The 21,487-nt window shown below is 33.1% G+C and overlaps 1 protein-coding gene and 1 pseudogene across 1 annotated transcript in view; both read right to left on the minus strand.

Moving 5' to 3' along the window:
• Nucleotides 1-19,661, minus strand: part of PCDH15 (protocadherin related 15) — a 562,288-nt gene extending 542,627 nt beyond the window's left edge. The window contains exons 1-3 of the mRNA XM_011361648.1: nt 19,640-19,661; nt 17,616-17,630; nt 17,035-17,100 (exon numbers count right to left, since the gene is read on the minus strand). Coding sequence (XP_011359950.1) covers nt 17,035-17,100; nt 17,616-17,630; nt 19,640-19,661 — 103 coding nt within the window. The remainder of the gene's footprint in view (nt 1-17,034; nt 17,101-17,615; nt 17,631-19,639) is intronic.
• On the minus strand, nt 13,017-13,135 carry LOC111740845 (annotated as a pseudogene).
• Nucleotides 19,662-21,487: the final 1,826 nt, after the last annotated feature.

Here is a 21,487-nt window from a genome sequence, read left to right on the forward strand (position 1 = left end):
TAATCTTTTAGCTATTTTCTTCACCTTCTCCCATTTCTTCTCTGCCTCCTCCTCCTCTGTCTTCTTCGCTTTCGTCTTTAACTGAACTACTCCTCCCTCTAGTAAACAACATTAAGTTTGGCATCAGAATGCTTAAATTCAAATCTTGGGTCCACTAGATATGTAACCTAGAGCAAGATGCCATTTCCTAATTTATAAAATGAGGATAATAGTAATCCCTACATTGTAGGGTTATTGTAATAAGAGTATTCATATATCTAATAGATGCTTAATACACTGGTAAAAAATAAATAAATAAGCACCATGAGCTGTTATTAACTGTTCCCTGCTTATCTTTACAGCTTTTCACCAATGTCACAGTATTCCAGCCACACTGGCCTTTTCTGTTCCTTAAATAGGCCACAAGTTGTTTTCTTCAGGCCTTAGCACTGATTGCCTCACTCTTTCATTTTTCACTTTATATTTATTTGTGAGTCTTTTTTCTTAACTTGTCCAGTTGCATATAAGCTCTGAGAAAGTGGGAAGCTGGGTTTTCTTATTCTACACAGTGTCTCTACTCCTTAATATCATGTATGAGACATAGGCTCTCACTTAACATGTATTTGTTGAATAAATGCTTTTATCATTTTATACTTAGCCTCGAAGTAACTCATAAAAATAGATATCATTTCCTCAGTTTTATAAATAATGAAATTGAGGCTAAATGCTATCTTGAAAGTTATAGTAAGCTGTTGAAGTAAATCTCAGGCAAGGAAATGAGAGGCAGAAGACAATGGGAAGAAACTATGGTTAATGCTATAGTAATTCAGGAGCAGAAGACAGTTGCTGCTTGTGATGAAAGGGAAACTAGGGTGGGGTTGTGCTGGGCCTATGATGGCCAAGGGAATTTAAATGGGCTACTTCAGCCAGAAAGAGACAAAGATAGAAACAAAGTAGAGAGAATTAAATTTTATATAAAGCTAGTACTTAGAATAAGCTTGACTCAGAGAGCTGTACTGAGGTGAAAGTAAACCAAGAGATCTCTGAAACTTTTTTCCAAAGACAAACAAGAATGTTCCTCCTACCTGTATATAACATGCACTCTTTCAAATCATCAGGCTGGCAAACTATGATTTGTGTAATATTTGACATTGAAAGTTAACACCTTTTTATACTTATGGCTAGAGAGAAATGAAGAGGAACTATGTAGAATGTGAGGTAACAAGAGGTAAAACATTCTTTGATCATATATTTTAAAACTTAAAGATCTGGCATGCCTGTTTTTCTCTCTCCATTCTTACTGCAGTAAATGTAGTCCAACTTCTCAATATTTACCCCTTGGATCAAAACAGCATCCCACTAACTTGTTCCCCTGACTCGATGCTGGGGCCCAATCCCCAGTCTCTGGAATTATACTCTTAAGTGCAAGCTGCCCATGGCATTCTACTGCTAAAATCCCGCCATCAGGCTCCTGGTAATGAAAAGTCAGTTCTTAGCTCTCATCACATTTATCTTGAGCCACTCACATATTCATGGTTGTGCAGTAACTTTAAAATACATAGTATTTCTCAGGAAGTTCGTAAAAATGCACACCTTTGCGTCTCATATTCAAAGATTTGAATTTCTTAGTTCTGGAATGGGACTAAACAATTTAAGTTTTAGCACATGCCCCAGGATGTGAGATAAAATATCATAAAGCCATGTAAATCTAACAGGTTTAAACACCACACTATTTCACAACTATTCACCTAAAACCTCCTCTCTCCCCGCTCAATCTTTTCATCTTGGGAAAATGTTATAAATTCTTCACAATCCTGCTCAGGTATTGTTAAGGTATTACCTTCTTCAACAAGCTTTCCTTTATTCCTCCCTCTCTATCTACCAGATGGTTAATCTGTTTCTCCTCTGTATTAAATCTATGACTTGCAGATAATTATCTTAATATCTTCATATTGTCTCTTCATTGTTATCTTCCCAACCAAATTGTAAACTTTTGAAGCACTGACATAATGTCTTAATCACCTTTTGTATTTACAGTACTTGGCACATGTTAAATGAATAATTAATGACTGTTTAACCTTGGCATTTCTTATACTGACCCTAAGAGTTCAGTGCAAGTCTTGGGTCTATAATTATTTTTTTTCATCCCCATTACACATATCAATTTCTACATAGTGTTGTCCTAATCTAAGTCTTAATTTGTAGAGAGAAGAGCGGGCTCAGAGGCTGGAAAGTTGGAGTAGCCATTATCTCTCTATACACCATGATTTTTGGATCAAGAAAACATGTCTAGAATCTCATCATCAATAAATAAATCAGGCTGGAGAAAATCCCTTATGATAAACTGATTTACAATGTAAAATAAATTATTAAATTATACTGTGGACATTTCATTTCAAATAAGGAAGTTAACTTGGGACTTGAAGAAGAGAAAGAGAGAGAAAGGGAGAAAAGAGGCTGTTTGGTGAGTTGTGAGATCTCAGAAATGTTATGCCTTTAAAATTAAAAGAGCTACTCTTACCCTTTTATTTCCTAAATCTTGTTTCCTAAATCTCTACCACTCCTTAAGCCATTGTTCTTAAACCATAGAGTTATAAATGATAATACAGTACTGTTCAAATTGAGAAGTTGTAGCTACATTCTAAAATGGGTTGCTTTAAAAAAATCCTTCTTATCCCTCTCCCCTATACAAGTTCAAATGCCCTTTATCAGGAAAATATACATATAAAGTATTTTAAAGTTCCCTTTAGTTCTTCATATATCTCTATCTCTATCTTTATATCTCTATATCTATCTCTATCTATATGCATATCTAAAATAACTTGAAAAGAAGGAAGGAAATATTTCCCTTAGTTCTAAATATAAAACCTATTTGCCCATGCAAATCTTTACATACTACCCAGACAGAGTTCCATAATATGCCAATACATTATCCCCTCCAAGTTCTGTCTAGTTTGGTCATAGAAATATAATTCAAATAATTTATAACAGTTTTTATGCATACTAAAAAGGAATAACATTTTGTGAATTTCAATCTTTCTTTAAGGAGGTATAAAATTAAATTTGGAAAGTTGACTTAAACTGTAATGAAAATAAAATTCTCCTATAGTAGTGACATTGTTTAACATGATCATTGTTTAATGATAATAACAATTAGTTAAAAAGTATATTTGGACTACCATTTGGAAGAATTTTACTGACACTAAGTAACAATATGTAGCTTATCTTGTGGAAGGTTTTCCATTTTACGTTGTCCATCACACTATTTTCTGTGTCAAATGCATAGCTCATGACTCAAATTAGCTCTTTTAAATATTCGAAAAAATCAGTATTTATTAAACCTAAGATCTAGCATGAGAAAAATCACATTTGAGCTACTAGAAATTTGAGAGAATAGTGAGAATATAACACACTGACTTTTTTTTCCTTCAATTCAAATAAAACATATTGGAAATATACAGACTGGCTTAAAGATAATTTAGTGTGTCGGTGGGTAATTAAAGGGACTGCACCTTATACAATATGAATATTAAAGACTAAATTAGGAAGAAAATATAATTACATTGGGTATCTCATGTTCAAAATTTTTAGATGAGCTGTTCTTTGAGATATTAAATGGAAATTAAATCATTTCTATGTTATAAAAAGATTTATGTGAGAAAGTATTAATTTTTTTTTAATTGGAGCAATATATACCAAAATGTAAAGAATGCTTGACCTCATTGTTAGTAAGTAATTTCTAAAATAGAGCTAGAATCCGAAATAAATGGTCATTGCTCTGCCCTAAAATTTCAAGTTCGAAGGTTAATATCTTTGAACTTAGTTGAAGAACAAACTAGAAACACTCAAGATATTTTTCAATCGACTAAACTGTGAATTGATACTGAATGGCCTGTGAAAGGTAGACTAGAAAAACAATTTTTGCATGTGAGTAAAGTGAATATAAAAATAAATCCAATTATGAATTCATCAGTATTCTGTAGTAACACTTTCTAAGGGTAGGAGAAAATTAAGAAAGTACATAGAAATTCCCGTTTTTATTCTAATGATTGTGCCCAGATGCCAGGACATCACAACATTTGGAAACAAATAAATATGTAAACATAAATTCAGTAGTTCAAAACATGGTTTTTATTAACTGACATTCAAAACAAACAAACAAACAATAGTTCTTTCTGAACACTCATAGGCTTTTACTTAACAAGGACATAATTCTAATGTATGCCTTTGGATACCTTTGATAGTTACATGGATAATAAAATATTGCTTTTCCTCATGCACATATAAGAAAATATCAAGTTATTCCTTATGAGAACATCTCAGTTACTATTGGAAGCATTTTTATACTTTACACTTGCAAAGTTCTTTAATTATCTCACATTGTTTGAGAATCTCTTGCTTTTACATTTTACACATAAGAATAATAAAATACTATTATTTCTGCATAGATTTTATATATATATTTGCCTTCCAGCCTTTATAGACTAATATATATATATATATATATATATATTTTTTGTTTGTTTGTTTGTTTGTTTGTTTGTTTGTTTTTTCCTTCCATTCTGTCATTTCCCTAGAGCACAGTTTTATATTTACAGGAAAACTGAATTCTGTATGTTTACAGAGGATTCTCTTGTTTCTCAATCACTGTTAATATAGATACAATTTATGCCTTGCTCATGTACTAAGACTCACAGAAGATGTTTCTCTCACATATACCAAGAGTAGGCATGCTATCCATGAATGACTAGGTCACCGAATATAAAAGGTACATCTTCCTAGAGCTTTAATTGTAACTAATAGTCAATTATTTAAAAATTAAAAATATGTTAAATTAAAGATAGACATACCATGGAAGACAATGCTAAATTCACATTAATACTTAAAATACACCACTTCAAACACACCACCTCAAATATATTAATTGAAGCAGCATGCTTTTATAAAACTGAAAGTTAAAAGATGACCTTTGAAGTCTAAAAAAGCAGATATGTACTCATAAAAATGTTTGTAAAATTTCCCATCATTGTTTCATTTGCCTATAATGATAAAAATAATAAATATGCAAAATAGAGATTTCCAATCAGACAAATACATAAGGTTAGCAGCTTAATTAGGATTATGTGGAAAGACAATAATTATCTCTTACTCAATTTCAAATTGCTGGTATTTAGTCTCCTCAGAGTCAGATGTAATTTTAATTGTTTTGCCTCAACTGAACAACAACAACAAACAGAAATGAGTAGAATATGGTAAAGTATAAAAAGGTATGGAGAAAATGATATTTTGTGAGACTTAGCTGGCACTTTAAAACGGACTGAAATGATATTGAAATAATTACTTTTCTGGGACTCAACAGATTTCAAAAAACAAATGGTATTAACTGACAAGAACCTCTTCATTGCGGAACATCATCTAACAGACATCAGGATTCAAGGTGCCAAAAGAATGTCCAAATAATGCAAATGAAACATTTACTTTCACAGTTGCTACTCATCATAGGATGGAAATCTAAACAGAGGTTTTAATTTGTCATTAGTAACACCAACATAGAAAGAAAAACTTTGTACATAACAGTACATATAACAGAAATCTTGAACTGTTTCTAAGAATTGGGGCAGTCTCAAGAGTAGCATTTAAATTATTCATCTACTTTTTAATTCATTTATAACCTTTAGTCTTACTGTTGTAAGAGTCCTCACATACTCAAACAAACTTTTAAGGACAGAAAATGAACCTATAGCTTACTGAAAAGGTGTTACTTCCACATTAATAAAGCCCGCACCCTGCCTGTCCTAGAGTCTTAAGATAAAACCAATCATATGAATCAACACATTCACCAAAACAGGCTTCTATAAAGATAAGCATGTTATCAAGCAAAGTGAGTATGTTTGCAAGGATTTCTCTGAAATGTGAATACACTAGTATTGAATCTCTTTTTTATTAATGATATTTTAAAGACATTGTAATATAACAAAAAGATCACTAATTATAATTTCGATGGCACCACACCATCAAATTTTCAGACACTGAGTATTAATTTACGATTGGAAACGATCATGTTCACATTGACCTTTGGAATGATAGCAGTAATCCTCTAGTACACATTAAATGAGGCAGCAATACCATCAAGCCAAACTGCATGAGTTAATGTATTTTCTGATTTTCTTTTCTTAGTGGAACTTATTTTTTTCAGATGATAAAATTATCTGAGATTATAAACAAACATACATACACACATAGTTATCTATTTAAGTGCTGGATTATGCAAACTAGGACACTGAGTAAAGAATGGGAAGGTGAATTATCCTTAGTAAATTATAGGTTGCCAGATGAAATACTATCAACTGATTCGTTAGCAAATCAATAAAAAAAATTCTGACTAATCTACATATAGTCAATCTATATCTATCTTTACTTTTTCAACCACATTTGTCATCACTCATTTTCTCCAGCCAACTTTTTGCCATATGTTAAACTTACCGGTAATATTCATCCTTGGAGACTTTGAATTTCTTTTTCATTCTATCTGTAATATACATTTTCTGGCTAATGGCATGGCCCATATTTTCAGTCTTAATTCTGTATGTGGTTCTGCTCAAATGTAATCTCAGAGAAACACTTCTCTACCTGAAATAGCACCACTGCCTCCACACTTGCCCATCATCCTCTACTTATTCTCCCTAGAGGCCCTGCCTCTGCCTCGAGGTGCAGAGTGGTTTTGCCTGTTCTCTTTTCTGATGCATTCTCAGTGCTTAGAATAGGGCCTCCACAGTGTAAAGTGCCAGTGAGTATATCTTTAAGAAATGACTAAATAAATAAATAATGATTACATAATTGAATGATTGATTGAAATAACAGCAACAAGATAATAATTATGTGGGCATGTGTTAGAGGTGGTTTGTAATAGGGGAAGAGAGAATTGTAAGCAGGTGGCCTCCTTCATTTACCTTCTATTACAGCCATTTTGTTGTAAAGTAGAAAACAAAGAGGAGAATAATTTTCCTTGTGAGCCTTTCTTAGTAGCCATTCCTTTCCTACTCAAAACCATTTTAAAATGCTACCCTCTCAATACACAGGTCTGACTACTCAAATCACTGTTTTGTAGATTTATAAGTTTTCAAAAGCTAACAAGCAAGGAGAAAACTACCAGCAAAAGCAAGAGCAGGTAAAAGAAGATTGTTTAATGCCATTAAAATGGAAAGAGCCTTGTTTCCCAGGTGTCCTGAGTTAAGGAGAGTTCACTTGAGAATCAAAAATTATTGTTTGGCAAAATGCAGATTTCAGAAAATAAAAAATGAGAACCAATATTAAAACAAATAAACAACAAGAACAAAAAATATAAAACACCACCTTGCCTCTGGTCACTAGTGGCAAGTAGTTGAGGTAGATTAACAAGAAAGTACTTTTGGCATATTATATCCCTACATTCTGTTTAGTAAACCCATTTGTATTTTAACCAAGCTGAGAGTACTTTAATAAAGCATAGCTATGACAATTCCCCAAATCTTTTAATTATTAAGCACAATTGTTCTAAGGAATAAGCATGTATTATTTGCTTAAACTGTACCACCTGATATGAATATAAATAAATACTAACCTTAGAGTATACTTTTAGGAAGTAGCTATAGATGAAGGGATATCAAGTACTTTCATATTCATTAATCTACTTAGCACACTTATAAAAATATTTAATTGAATTACATTAGCAATTCCAAATTAGAAATTTGTGGCACTTGAACATTTGTTTTGAAAACTGCTATAGGAGGTATTTTAAGTTCAAGAAAGTTTGAAATCATCTAGGGATAACTGTTTTCGTCCAGTGATTGCTAAGTACCCTTATACTGTTGATTATTCTATTCAAAAGAGTAGTGACTCATTTCAGAAAACAGAAATGAGTAGAATATGGTAAAGTATAAAAAGGTATGGAGAAAATGATATTTTGTGAGACTTAGCTGGCACTTTAAAATGGACTGAAATGATATTGAAATAATTACTTTTCTGGGACTCAACAGATTTCAAAAAACAAATGGTATTAACTGACAAGAACCTCTTCATTGCGGAACATCATCTAACAGACATCAAGATTCAAGGTGCCAAAAGAATGTCCAAATAATGCAAATGAAACATTTACTTTCACAGTTGCTACTCATCATAGGATGGAAATCTAAACAGAGGTTTTAATTTGTCATTAGTAACACCAACATAGAAAGAAAAACTTTGTACATAACAGTACATATAACAGAAATCTTGAACTGTTTCTAAGAATTGGGGCAGTCTCAAGAGTAGCATTTAAATTATTCATCTACTTTTTAATTCATTTATAACCTTTAGTCTTACTGTTGTAAGAGTCCTCACATACTCAAACAAACTTTTAAGGACAGAAAATGAACCTATAGCTTACTGAAAAGGTGTTACTTCCACATTAATAAAGCCCGCACCCTGCCTGTCCTAGAGTCTTAAGATAAAACCAATCATATGAATCAACACATTCACCAAAACAGGCTTCTATAAAGATAAGCATGTTATCAAGCAAAGTGAGTATGTTTGCAAGGATTTCTCTGAAATGTGAATACACTAGTATTGAATCTCTTTTTTATTAATGATATTTTAAAGACATTGTAATATAACAAAAAGATCACTAATTATAATTTCGATGGCACCACACCATCAAATTTTCAGACACTGAGTATTAATTTACGATTGGAAACGATCATGTTCACATTGACCTTTGGAATGATAGCAGTAATCCTCTAGTACACATTAAATGAGGCAGCAATACCATCAAGCCAAACTGCATGAGTTAATGTATTTTCTGATTTTCTTTTCTTAGTGGAACTTATTTTTTTCAGATGATAAAATTATCTGAGATTATAAACAAACATACATACACACATAGTTATCTATTTAAGTGCTGGATTATGCAAACTAGGACACTGAGTAAAGAATGGGAAGGTGAATTATCCTTAGTAAATTATAGGTTGCCAGATGAAATACTATCAACTGATTCGTTAGCAAATCAATAAAAAAAATTCTGACTAATCTACATATAGTCAATCTATATCTATCTTTACTTTTTCAACCACATTTGTCATCACTCATTTTCTCCAGCCAACTTTTTGCCATATGTTAAACTTACCGGTAATATTCATCCTTGGAGACTTTGAATTTCTTTTTCATTCTATCTGTAATATACATTTTCTGGCTAATGGCATGGCCCATATTTTCAGTCTTAATTCTGTATGTGGTTCTGCTCAAATGTAATCTCAGAGAAACACTTCTCTACCTGAAATAGCACCACTGCCTCCACACTTGCCCATCATCCTCTACTTATTCTCCCTAGAGGCCCTGCCTCTGCCTCGAGGTGCAGAGTGGTTTTGCCTGTTCTCTTTTCTGATGCATTCTCAGTGCTTAGAATAGGGCCTCCACAGTGTAAAGTGCCAGTGAGTATATCTTTAAGAAATGACTAAATAAATAAATAATGATTACATAATTGAATGATTGATTGAAATAACAGCAACAAGATAATAATTATGTGGGCATGTGTTAGAGGTGGTTTGTAATAGGGGAAGAGAGAATTGTAAGCAGGTGGCCTCCTTCATTTACCTTCTATTACAGCCATTTTGTTGTAAAGTAGAAAACAAAGAGGAGAATAATTTTCCTTGTGAGCCTTTCTTAGTAGCCATTCCTTTCCTACTCAAAACCATTTTAAAATGCTACCCTCTCAATACACAGGTCTGACTACTCAAATCACTGTTTTGTAGATTTATAAGTTTTCAAAAGCTAACAAGCAAGGAGAAAACTACCAGCAAAAGCAAGAGCAGGTAAAAGAAGATTGTTTAATGCCATTAAAATGGAAAGAGCCTTGTTTCCCAGGTGTCCTGAGTTAAGGAGAGTTCACTTGAGAATCAAAAATTATTGTTTGGCAAAATGCAGATTTCAGAAAATAAAAAATGAGAACCAATATTAAAACAAATAAACAACAAGAACAAAAAATACAAAACACCACCTTGCCTCTGGTCACTAGTGGCAAGTAGTTGAGGTAGATTAACAAGAAAGTACTTTTGGCATATTATATCCCTACATTCTGTTTAGTAAACCCATTTGTATTTTAACCAAGCTGAGAGTACTTTAATAAAGCATAGCTATGACAATTCCCCAAATCTTTTAATTATTAAGCACAATTGTTCTAAGGAATAAGCATGTATTATTTGCTTAAACTGTACCACCTGATATGAATATAAATAAATACTAGCCTTAGAGTATACTTTTAGGAAGTAGCTATAGATGAAGGGATATCAAGTACTTTCATATTCATTAATCTACTTAGCACACTTATAAACATATTTAATTGAATTACATTAGCAATTCCAAATTAGAAATTTGTGGCACTTGAACATTTGTTTTGAAAACTGCTATAGGAGGTATTTTAAGTTCAAGAAAGTTTGAAATCATCTAGGGATAACTGTTTTCGTCCAGTGATTGCTAAGTACCCTTATACTGTTGATTATTCTATTCAAAAGAGTAGTGACTCATTTCAGATTTCCAGTGTCCTATCAGAAGAAACTGTTAGCCCTATTGCCTCAGCAAGAAAGATCAACAATCTAGCAGCCAATATTTGATCATGAGAAACAGAAGAAGTGATAAAACAATTCATGCTAAGAGGGGATCTGAGAAAGAAAATCTTTTTGTGGGGAAATAAGATTATGGTGGAATTTAAAGCCTCAAGAGAGCATGCATGAGAAAGAACAGATACAGACATTGCTTAGGAAGGTCTTAGACAGAGAACAACCCTGGGAGCTTTATTCTAAAACCACTAATTAAACTTTAGAGCTTCTTACATCCATAAATTCCTAATAACTTCCACCAGGGATTCCTTCCCCAGTTAAACTAAAAAATTATATAACTTAAGTATAAAAAGCGTGTTGGATATTAAAAAAAAAAAAAAAAAAAAAGCTCGAAGCCAAGATCCCTAACTCCTTTCCAAAAAATGTGTCTCTCTATGGATGTTCTTTCTTCCATGTAGAAGAATCTTTGTTTCTTATGTTATTCTAATTTACTTCTATCATCCTTGTTGCCTAACTTAGAAGTTCAAATACTGGTAGCCTATGGGACATATGAGGCACACAGATGTGTCTTGTTGGCTCATAAAGGTAATAAAAACTTAAATTAGAACGACTTTTCTTTAATATACACACTTCCCTATTTTGTTCTACATGGTTACAAGTGGATAGAACCTAATAAACATTCCCTTCTGCTACTATACAAGAATATTCTTACTGCCCACCATAGCCCATGGCCCATGTTTCAACAGTCTATGCAAATGAAATCAATACTAGCTTCACTTGTTTGCCTTAATAACTTATGATTTAGATACTCTATAGAAAAATGGTTCATCATCTGGGATTAAGTTTGTGTATGTATGTGTATGTGTGTGTGTGTGACGTAATTTAATTCTGTATAATTCAGATTTATTCCTATTAAACATGAGATTAAAATAAAGGATTTAAACAAAAAGGAAACGTACAATTCAAATAGAACATTCTTTTCTTAAATGTGTTTTTTTATTTCCTTAGAAACCAGAGGTTATTTTGCACGATTGAATCTTTAAATTATCATTAATAACATCGGCATTCTAAAATTTAAACAGTAAATAGAGGTCACTAACTTTTACAGAGCTGTTTTCCCTGTATGAAATACCCTAGTTTGCTGGGAGTTTTTTTTATCTTCTCTCTGCTTTGTGAATTTCTCCTGTCCCTTGTTTTATGATCATTACATTTGCTCCAGCAATCCTATTGCATATTGGATGCTATTTAATAAACACATGAGAAAAGGAAGATCATAAATGAAATATATGATTAAATGTCAATAAAATTCTAGATAACTTGAGGAGGTAAGTAACAACCTATTTCATTAATGCTTAGAATTTTTTTCCATTTACTTATCATTTCAGCGTTATATATTCAGGAGGTTTGCAGCTGCTGACCTTTTTGAAAATGATTGTTTGGCACAAATGAAAAGAAGCAGAATGCATCATTGCATATATAGCTTCAGCAGTAATGAGCAGAACCAAATTGTTTTCTACTATGACAGTTGTACAGTCACAATAATAAGAGGACTAAAATATATGAGAAATGGACATGACTTTTGTTACATCAACTTAGGTCTAATATTGGCAAATGCATTTCAGATAGTTTCATTTAACTCCTCCATAATTTATGGAAAAATTCTATTTCTTTATCAATGTGTATACCTTTCATTGAAAATAACTCAGAATGACTTGACAATAACTGGGAAAAGTAGAATAACAGAAAAATTTTGAATCATGATTTTAGTACTATGCAGCATCCATAAGCAACCTAATCATAAAGCTACTAATGTCTTATAAAAAGATTTAGTATTTTAGCAGTTAAGAATCACGTTAGGATGTGATAAAATTATAGAACAAAAAAAAATTTTTTTCTTATTTATTCAGAAAAACAAAACTGCCATATTGAGCCAAATGTCATTTGCTTGATGCCAACAATAATGATCTTATATAACCCCACATGAGGTCTTAGTCTTATTTTAATATTTTATAAGCTTGCATTGTCATCTATTAATTTACCTTAATCTTCATAGAATTTCTGTTATTATTATAGTTGCTATATTCTATAAGTATGTATTCTATTGCATATAACCATATTTCATTTTATTTGTTTTAATTTTGTCTTTTAATTTTTCTCTTATTTTAGATATGGAATTATTCTGGAATTTGTTGACAAAAATTAAAAAGAGACTAATACTATTTACAGTAGGAATAAGACAATAATACAGAATAGAGGTGAGACAAAAGTGCCTACAGAAAGTAATTGTTTAAAACCAACCACTTAGAAAGATCCTTTCCATTAGATAAATATAATAGATCTCCCTCGCCCTTTTATTTTTAAATAAAGTTCTACGTATTTTTTGTTTGTTTGTTTCAGGTGAGGCAATGCTTGGTTGGCCTCACTGTGAGGATCCTGTCAGTCTACAATCTCTTATTTTTTTATTTTTTACACCTACAGTATCTGGTCTTCCTAGGTGGTCTCCCATCCAAGTACTAACCAGGCCCGAGCCTGCTTTACTTCCGAGATCAGACGGGATCAGGCTTGTTCAGGGTAGCATGACCATAGACAAAGTTCTACATATTTTTCAAAAGCTTAATATCTAAGAGTATATCCTGCATTTCATATTTTATTCAATATGCAAATATGTAGGCCATACTTTGTTATGTGCTTTATTTGAAATAATTAAAAGATTTACTTATCACAGAACTGAGAGAGAATTAATAAATTAATTAATTAAATCTAGGAACATCTTAAACCAGTGTTCTAGTTATAGACACATTGAAAGAAACATGCCCAAATGACAGACCCAGATAAGAATTTTAATCTTTAATAACATTTCTCTCAAAGGACTCTGTCTATGGCAACTGTTATTGAAACACTTTCCCATCTACTATATATATATATATATTTTTTTTTTTCCTAGCACCTCCTGCCTCTTGATCAAACCCTTAGCCCCTTTCACTTTAGCCCGGAGGAACACCATCATCCAGGCTGCCTGATAATTTCCATCTGGTTTCCTCAGTTCCCTCTGTTCTCACCATTTGGCGCTGTCTCACATACACAATTCCACTCATCTTCAACTCTGAGTTATTCTACAGTCTACTGTACTTCTACTCTGTGCATCTGGCAAAAAATTTCTACTAGTTTAGACCTTGCTCTCTGTAGAGAATGAAGGAGAAGAATGAAAATAAATAGGCAAAAAGGAGAGGGGCCTGAACACTGACATTTTGAAGCATTTTATCACAGAATAGTTTGTTTGAACCTTGGAATATTCATAAAGACATGTTGGTTATTTATGGTTTGTCTTTCCATGAATGCAAGGCCTCTGTTACTAGGAGTGTTTGCCACTCTACTTGGAATTCTTTGGAGGTCTGCCAGGCAAAGATTGACTAATTCCTTACTATAACTCTGAGAGACATGTAATTGGTAACTATAAAGAATGAAAAACATCAACATAAAGATTTAGTCTTCTACTCTGCCCCTCAATAACTATATAGGTATTTGAAATAGTCATACCTTCAAATAACTATTTGAAATAGTTATACCTTCCCCCCTTCCCCTAGCTGCATGCTTGGACCAGAGAAATGCCAGGAAAAGAGTGAATAAATGAAGTCATCGTTCCTTTTTATGACTTCCTCTTCCACCCTGAAAGCTTGTAAGTTCAACTTGGTTCACACTCTGGCTCTGGAAATTGCCCTGACAAGGAGGGGGAAACATCCATGGCATCCTTTGTCGGCTGCTGCTTCCAAACTGTGAAGACATCCAGTATTATCTTTCATTTCTGAAATTTGCTGTGAGCTCACAATATCTTTTTAACCAAATCCATAAAGGATATTTAGGATGGGCCTTCTAATCTCTCATATAGATAGTGACATCTTCTTGCCTCTGAATCTGTCCATTTTTGTCTAATCAGTTATCTTCAAATTATGACTTAAAATTCATTGTCTTGTTCCCTTTACTCAGCACTGCCTATGCATTTATCCAGTTTGTAAGAACTAGTCTGAACCAGTTGTTCCAATGCCTCTTTGAATGTCATTCCATAGTTGTTGTAAAGCAGCCAGGACTCTGATTTGGCTGGCACTGAGAGACAGGCTTTAAATAGCTCCAGCATAACTGCTCCTGGCCTCTCTTCTTCCATTAAGGACTCAATGCCATAAGCAACTCGGAGTTGAGTGAAACTAGAACATATATTTCCAGAAAAAATATTTTAAGATTTCATTTTTTTAGAGTAGTTTCAGGTTCATGGCAAAAATGAGAGGAAGATACAAAGATTTCTCATACACCCTTTGCCCCCACACATGCATAGCCTAACCCATTATCAATGTCATTCACTAGAATGATACTTTTTTTTACCAAGGATGACCCTACACTGAAATATCATGATCATCCAAAGTTTACAGTTTACCTTAGGTTTCACTTTTGGTGTTGTACATGCTATGGATTTATACAAATGTATAATGACATATATTCATCATGAGAATAGCCTTTTCAGATTGGTTTTTTTCACTTAGTAATTAGGCATTTAAGTTTCCTTCATATCTTTTCATTGATTGATAGCTTATTTTTTTTTAGCACTGAATTTTGATATACCACAGTTGTGATGACACTCAAATAACTTTGGCAGCATTCTCAGTAGTTGGCAGTTTCTACAAAATATGCCAATTAAAGAGCACAACATTACTGTTCTATATTATGTCACATTCTTCTAAAACACAAATATTGAACTTTCACAACATGCCATTGTACAGTGCTGCTACGGCAACACCTTTGTAGACATCCCGAGCTACTTTGAAGAGGGATTGAATCAACATAAGAGGAGATAAAATATCATCGTAATCATGGCTATAATTTTCTGGTTGGCAGAGTAAGCTCTGTATAAAATCACACATTAAAGAAAATTATTTCTTTAAACTAAATGTTTCAGTTCAGTTCAGCTCATATGTTCAAGGGAATTGGTGAACAATAAGACAATTAAATATAGGCTGGCCTTCTGTCATTTTTTGCGGGGGAGGGTCTATGGTTAAAAAAGCAAAATGTTTTCATTATGGAATATTTAGAAAATACAGATTTGTTCACAGAAAAAAATAGTTAACCATAAATAAACCACGATACTACATGTGAGGCAAAAAATATTTCTGGCGTAGCATGTTTATATATGTTTCCTTTTCTGCAGATACATATAGGGTTTATTTCCAATTTATTTAAATGCATCATAATAGCTATTAATAACTTCAAATGCATTCATGCTCAATAAAACTTGTATTTTTAAAAATAATTTTTAAAAACAAATTTTTGTGATTTTTAAAATGTTGCTAAAATTTAAAGTAGACATTTAAATTTGTTCAAACAGAGTCCAGCAAAGCTGCAGACATTTTTGGCCTATTCTGAAGGATGTGCAAAAAAAAGTTTATGCCAGCTCTTCAAAAGAGTAAAGGAATGTTTTTAATGCAGCTCAATAAATTCATGATGAAGTGAACAATGTAGATACTATGTATATTATAAAAGTTTTTCAAAATATATGCAGGTTAAATTATAGGAAAAACCACATCTTCTTATAATTGACAATTTTTCTTCTTAAATATAACTCCAGAAACCACAATGCTTAGAATAGACAGAAAGTGCAAATCAAACAAGTGCAATGGAGGGTCCATTATAGAATTAGTAGGCAAAGTGAGCCACAGAGCACATTCTCACACTTAGAATAGTTTGAATTAGAAACCAACAGCTCAAGATGTTATCATTTCACTGCTTCCTAATAGAGGAAGAGAATCTCTAAATATTGGTATATTAAAATTTAGAGTGGTTAAAAGTGTTGTGGAAAAAAGTGCTCATTATATTTATTTTTGATTTTGATAAGGACAGTTATCTTTTTGAAGAACTTAATATGAATTAGGTATTAGTTATTAATTATGGTAGACGACCTGAGTGAAAATTCACACTTCTTTGCTCTAGAATTTTTGTGAGTTTTTCTATTCCCAAGCACTTTCGATTTTCCTGTTAACCATTTCTAAATCACCATGTCTAATAGGCTATGGATCCTAATTCTTACTAGATTTCAGCCGATTTAAGTTAGTAGTGTAAGGCTTCCCTTGTGGTCCACTTCTTTTGGAGGAATATAATGTATTTTAGTTAGATGCCTAGGTGATTGTGCATGTATAATAGTCAACTCTACCTATTCCAGCCAGTATCTGCAATGGCTTCTTGGATTGATTCTGAATCAAATGACTTCTTCATAATCAAAATTAAACATTACTAGTCATTCATTAAGAGTTCCTCATAATATAATCCAAGTAAAGTATTTCTAGGGAATGACAATATCTAAACCCATACAGGAAAGAAATTAAAGAGAAGCTGTTCGTGAATTTGGATTGAAGCTTTCATTTAGTACTTTCATGCATAACAAATCTAGCATTGAAATGAGAAGAAATCCATCTTAGATAAGTCATAAAACATAAAGCTCACTCACCATTCCGACTCTCTTCATCAATAGCGACTATGGTAGCTGGTGGTCCTCCCCTAGCTAGTTTGCAGTCTAAAGAGAGAAAACAACCAAAGGTAAGAAGTCACAACTTCAGGGGCACTTACTCTGATATCAAATTCATTGAGATGTATATTGATACATAAAAAGAAAACTTCCACAATCAAATTAATAGGCATCATTACTTTTAACAATTTTCAATTTTTAAAAACATTTCATAAGAACCACACAGATGCCTTACCGCATCATAACACAGTCACTTTGTGCACCATAAAACTATTCAAATCTTACTGAGAAAACCCCAGCAGAGACCACTGGAGAGCATCAGGCCTTCAGGACAGAGATAATGGAATGGTAATTTAACTCAAAGAAATAACATAAAGGAATGATTAACAAGGATAAGTTGTAATTAAAGCTTCACAACAGAAACAAACATAATTGGATTTTAATCATGATACGGAATCTAATTAAAGAGAGTGAATAAAATTTTAACAATGTTCTGAGAATAAAACAAAGACAGACAAGCAATGCTCATGAGGTTGTTTGGAATTTTTATTTTTGCATCTTACCCTCATATTGCCAGTCTGGAGTCAAAAGTATAGAGTCATCAATGGAAGCAGATCAGAAAAATGAAAGAAAGGAAGAAAGAATATATGTATATATTTAGTGAGGATTTACAGATATAAGTAGCATTATATGATAACAGATACATCACCAAATAATTTGTAGAAAATAAATATATAAAATCCTTATAACACATTTTACAATTGTAATATAATATTTACACATTAGCTTAATAACATATGCCACTTAAAAATGTAAAGTACATGCATATGTTTCCTGTGAAAAGGTAAATACAAATTCCTTATGAACAGTCTATTATCTCTATGTTGAACAAACCTTAAGAATACTGCCTGTCATTCAGTACTGATGACTAATTCATTATTCCAAACATTATTAATACCCTATCAAGAATCTCATGATAATGAACATATAAATAGTATCATGAGCTATAATACCCATGATGATTAAAATGTTAAGGCTTGTTGGCAAGATTTAAAATGTACACTTCTGAGACATCAAACACTCTTCTAGGAGGTACTTGGTGATCCTGATAGGGCTGCTGAATACAGTTAAATGTACTTGGCACACTCATATGGCTGCAGCATAAATCAAATTTGCTTAAAGCCATCCAAGAATGTGTGTTATTTGGGAGATGATTTCAAGGCTTATTATTTAATTATTTATGAAAATTCGATTATTATGCACATGGACATGAATAATAACGCCTTCGGCATGCACTAGTCTATATTATAAGCCATGTGCTCTCTCATATGAAGCTTAAAATCGCAGAGATCTACAACTTTTCTCTCTTCATCCTTGCCAATGTTCACGGAGTTTGAAGCCACAACATTTTTAGATCTAAAATAACTCCTACTCATAAACCTTCTTCCTCTCCTTCCTACCCTACCCCGATATAGCACAGCTGCTCACTATTTGTCGCCAGTATTCCTGCAATGGTTTCCTCACCTATCTCCCAGAAGCTCTATTCTCGCCCTATGTTCATCTATTCATTCCACGAGAATGATTTCATGCAGCCAAATCAAAGGTAAAATAATGACACTTTTGGGGACAAAAACCTTATATGTTTCTCCTTTCAAAGTTTTTCAAACCTAAATGGTTTAGAATAACATTTAAAGGGTGTTATGGTCTTAACTTCCTTTACTTAGAATTAATTACCATGCCCTTCAGTCATATCAGCCCCTTAATCTTGCTGGAACATGCCTGGCAAATCTCTGCGCCTCTTGGTGAAACTGGATTTCACCTATACCATGAACACTCACCCATACCCTCAGTCAGAATTTATCTTTCCTCTCATGTTTTCACAATAATATCTTGTTTATCTACTTTCTTATTCTTTATGCACTCAGAAATTATTTATTCAGTCAAATTTGTAGATGAATTACTATGTACTAAATATAAGAATAAAAATCAACAGCTCTTTTATTCAAGAATCTCAGGTGGAGAGGGTTAGAGACAAGATAAGAACATACACACAAACAACCACACACATATAGTTCAATGGAGTATATGTGGAGTCAATTCTTTAATAAATTCACTAACAACACAAGTGATTAAAGGAAAAAAGAGATAATACATATGGAGAGTAGAAATAGGATAACAAGAAGGCAGAAGTGATCTGTGAGGAGAGAATTAAAGAAATCTGTCTAGTTCTTACAGAAAGCAATTCTTGAAATGCCAAACATTTCTTCCATTAGTATTTTAGAGAGGAGTTACTTTTCAAGACTATTCTCTACGCTTATATATATGGCCATTGCCTTAGTTAAAACCACCATCACTGCAGAGAGTAGACAAAAAGTATTATGCATTTGCATACAAATATTTGTAGAAGTATAGATATTTAATCAATAACTTTTTTGGGCAGCAGGATGAAGGAAAAGGAAAGAAGGAAGTTGAATGTATTTAAAACTTTTCATCAATTGGTTACTATTAAATTTATTAAATTAGACTTTCTCTATACAGCTAAGCCAAGTATGACTCCCCATTTCCTAGCCCTGGCTAACTCCCTTACCCTTTTCATTCTCGTAGTTCATTCTCTAGCCATAACAAACCAAATTTATGTCTGCTGTGTCTTCTGCTGAAATGCCTTTTCTCCTCTTATTCCCCTGGTTAACTTCTACTACTCTTTTAAGAACCGGGCAAGTTTTATTCTTCTAGCAGGTTCCAAATCCCCTCAATAAAATATTTTCATGTCCAACAAATACTTATTTATTTTAGATCAAAACAAAAAATAATTATTTTTTTTAGACTCACAATACTAATAAGGTGAAATTAATCAGATACATAAAAATAATCTATTAATAACATTGTTCGTAACATCCAAAGTGTTTGTTTTGAAATGATGCATTCAGGAAAGCATAATTAATTAGTCTTAAAATGCACACAAATATTTTTAATAACAAGTACATTTAGAATTGTATTGAAAAAAAAGTAATTTTGGATGGAGTAGCCAGGGACTATTATGTATGCAAAATATCCAAATGGAGATCAAAGTGGAGACTAGAAAGCAATTTGGGGCTAGATGATCCTGTTCTCTATTCTATGGTCTATGGATAATCTGCACAGGGAAGACAGGAAGACAGCCGATGATGTCTGTACCTTGGAAACTGACTTCCTTAATCTATTTAATTTCATCCTTGACTGTTTTGGTTAAATCAATTTAATTTTTTTTTTATGACTCCAATTTCTGACTTCTCAGGTCCCTACCTGATTCCCATATCCAATTCGTTGTAAAGTGTGAGATATGAATACAAATACCTGAATGCTCAGTGTAATTTATTTCTTCAAATTTGTCATCAAGTTAAAAATAAGCCTTATAATTTTTAATAATCTCATGCAGCAGGTCAGAGTTAAAAATAAATATCAAAAAGATATGTAATGATAGGTACTAAACCTGTGATAAATTGTCCTTATATAGTCTGAAGCTTACGAGCATGTTACAGACAGGTAACAAAAGGCAGTAACCCAGAGCTGTCAAAATATGAGCATCCCTCATCTGGAAGAGAGAACAGTCAGGAAACCCTTTTCCCACCTGAGCCTATTCTTAAATTTTCCTTTTAAAGCCAATGTGTTTTCAATAAAATTTCAAATCTCTTCACTTTTTTCCTCTATATTAACATGCCAATTGTCATGAATATGTCAATGACTTGCATATTAAATTTCTTGCCCAGGTCTGATTTGGCAATTATCTGAGCTGCCTCCGGTACCCAGTGGGTCCCAGCCCACCCCCTCTCTGCACATTTATATGGACCTCCTTTTAGTCTCCTACTCTCTCGGAGTCATATACTGCTTCTAGAGGGCTCCAGTTGCGCCCTGCTCACTGTCCCAGGAAACCTCACAATCAACCCATCCAAAACACACTCCATGGTGTTTAAACCAGCTGCTATCTGTGAGCTCGCTTTGGAAAGGCCCACATGACAAAGAACCAAAGCCCCTGAGGAACTGAGGCCTTCAGTTCAACAGCCCACAAGAAATTGAATTCTGCCAATAACCATGCGAGTGAGCTTATAAGCAGATCCCCTCCCAGTGGAGACTTCAGGTTTCCACATTTTGAAAAATATTTAAAAAATACAGGAGAGATTGGAAAAAAATGGCATAGATGATAGAGGCTCTGTTCATCCCTCTGGTGACCAAATCAAAGTTGTGATGGAAACAAGGAGCAGCAGCAAAGAAAAATCGCCTAGGGTCTTGATGAACAAGCCATACAACTAGGTAGAAATCCAAGAAAACACCCTGCAACAACAGAAGATAGGACGGGGTGAGGACGTGGGACTGCCCGGTCAGGAGCAGCTGAGTGAGATGGAGGCTGCAGCAGCGGCAGCGGCAGATGCCTCTTAAAGGGGCTATGTCTGCAAGAGGA

The sequence above is a fragment of the Pteropus vampyrus genome, unplaced genomic scaffold (genome assembly GCF_000151845.1).
Source record: "Pteropus vampyrus isolate Shadow unplaced genomic scaffold, Pvam_2.0 Scaffold68, whole genome shotgun sequence".
Lineage (NCBI taxonomy): Eukaryota > Metazoa > Chordata > Mammalia > Chiroptera > Pteropodidae > Pteropus > Pteropus vampyrus.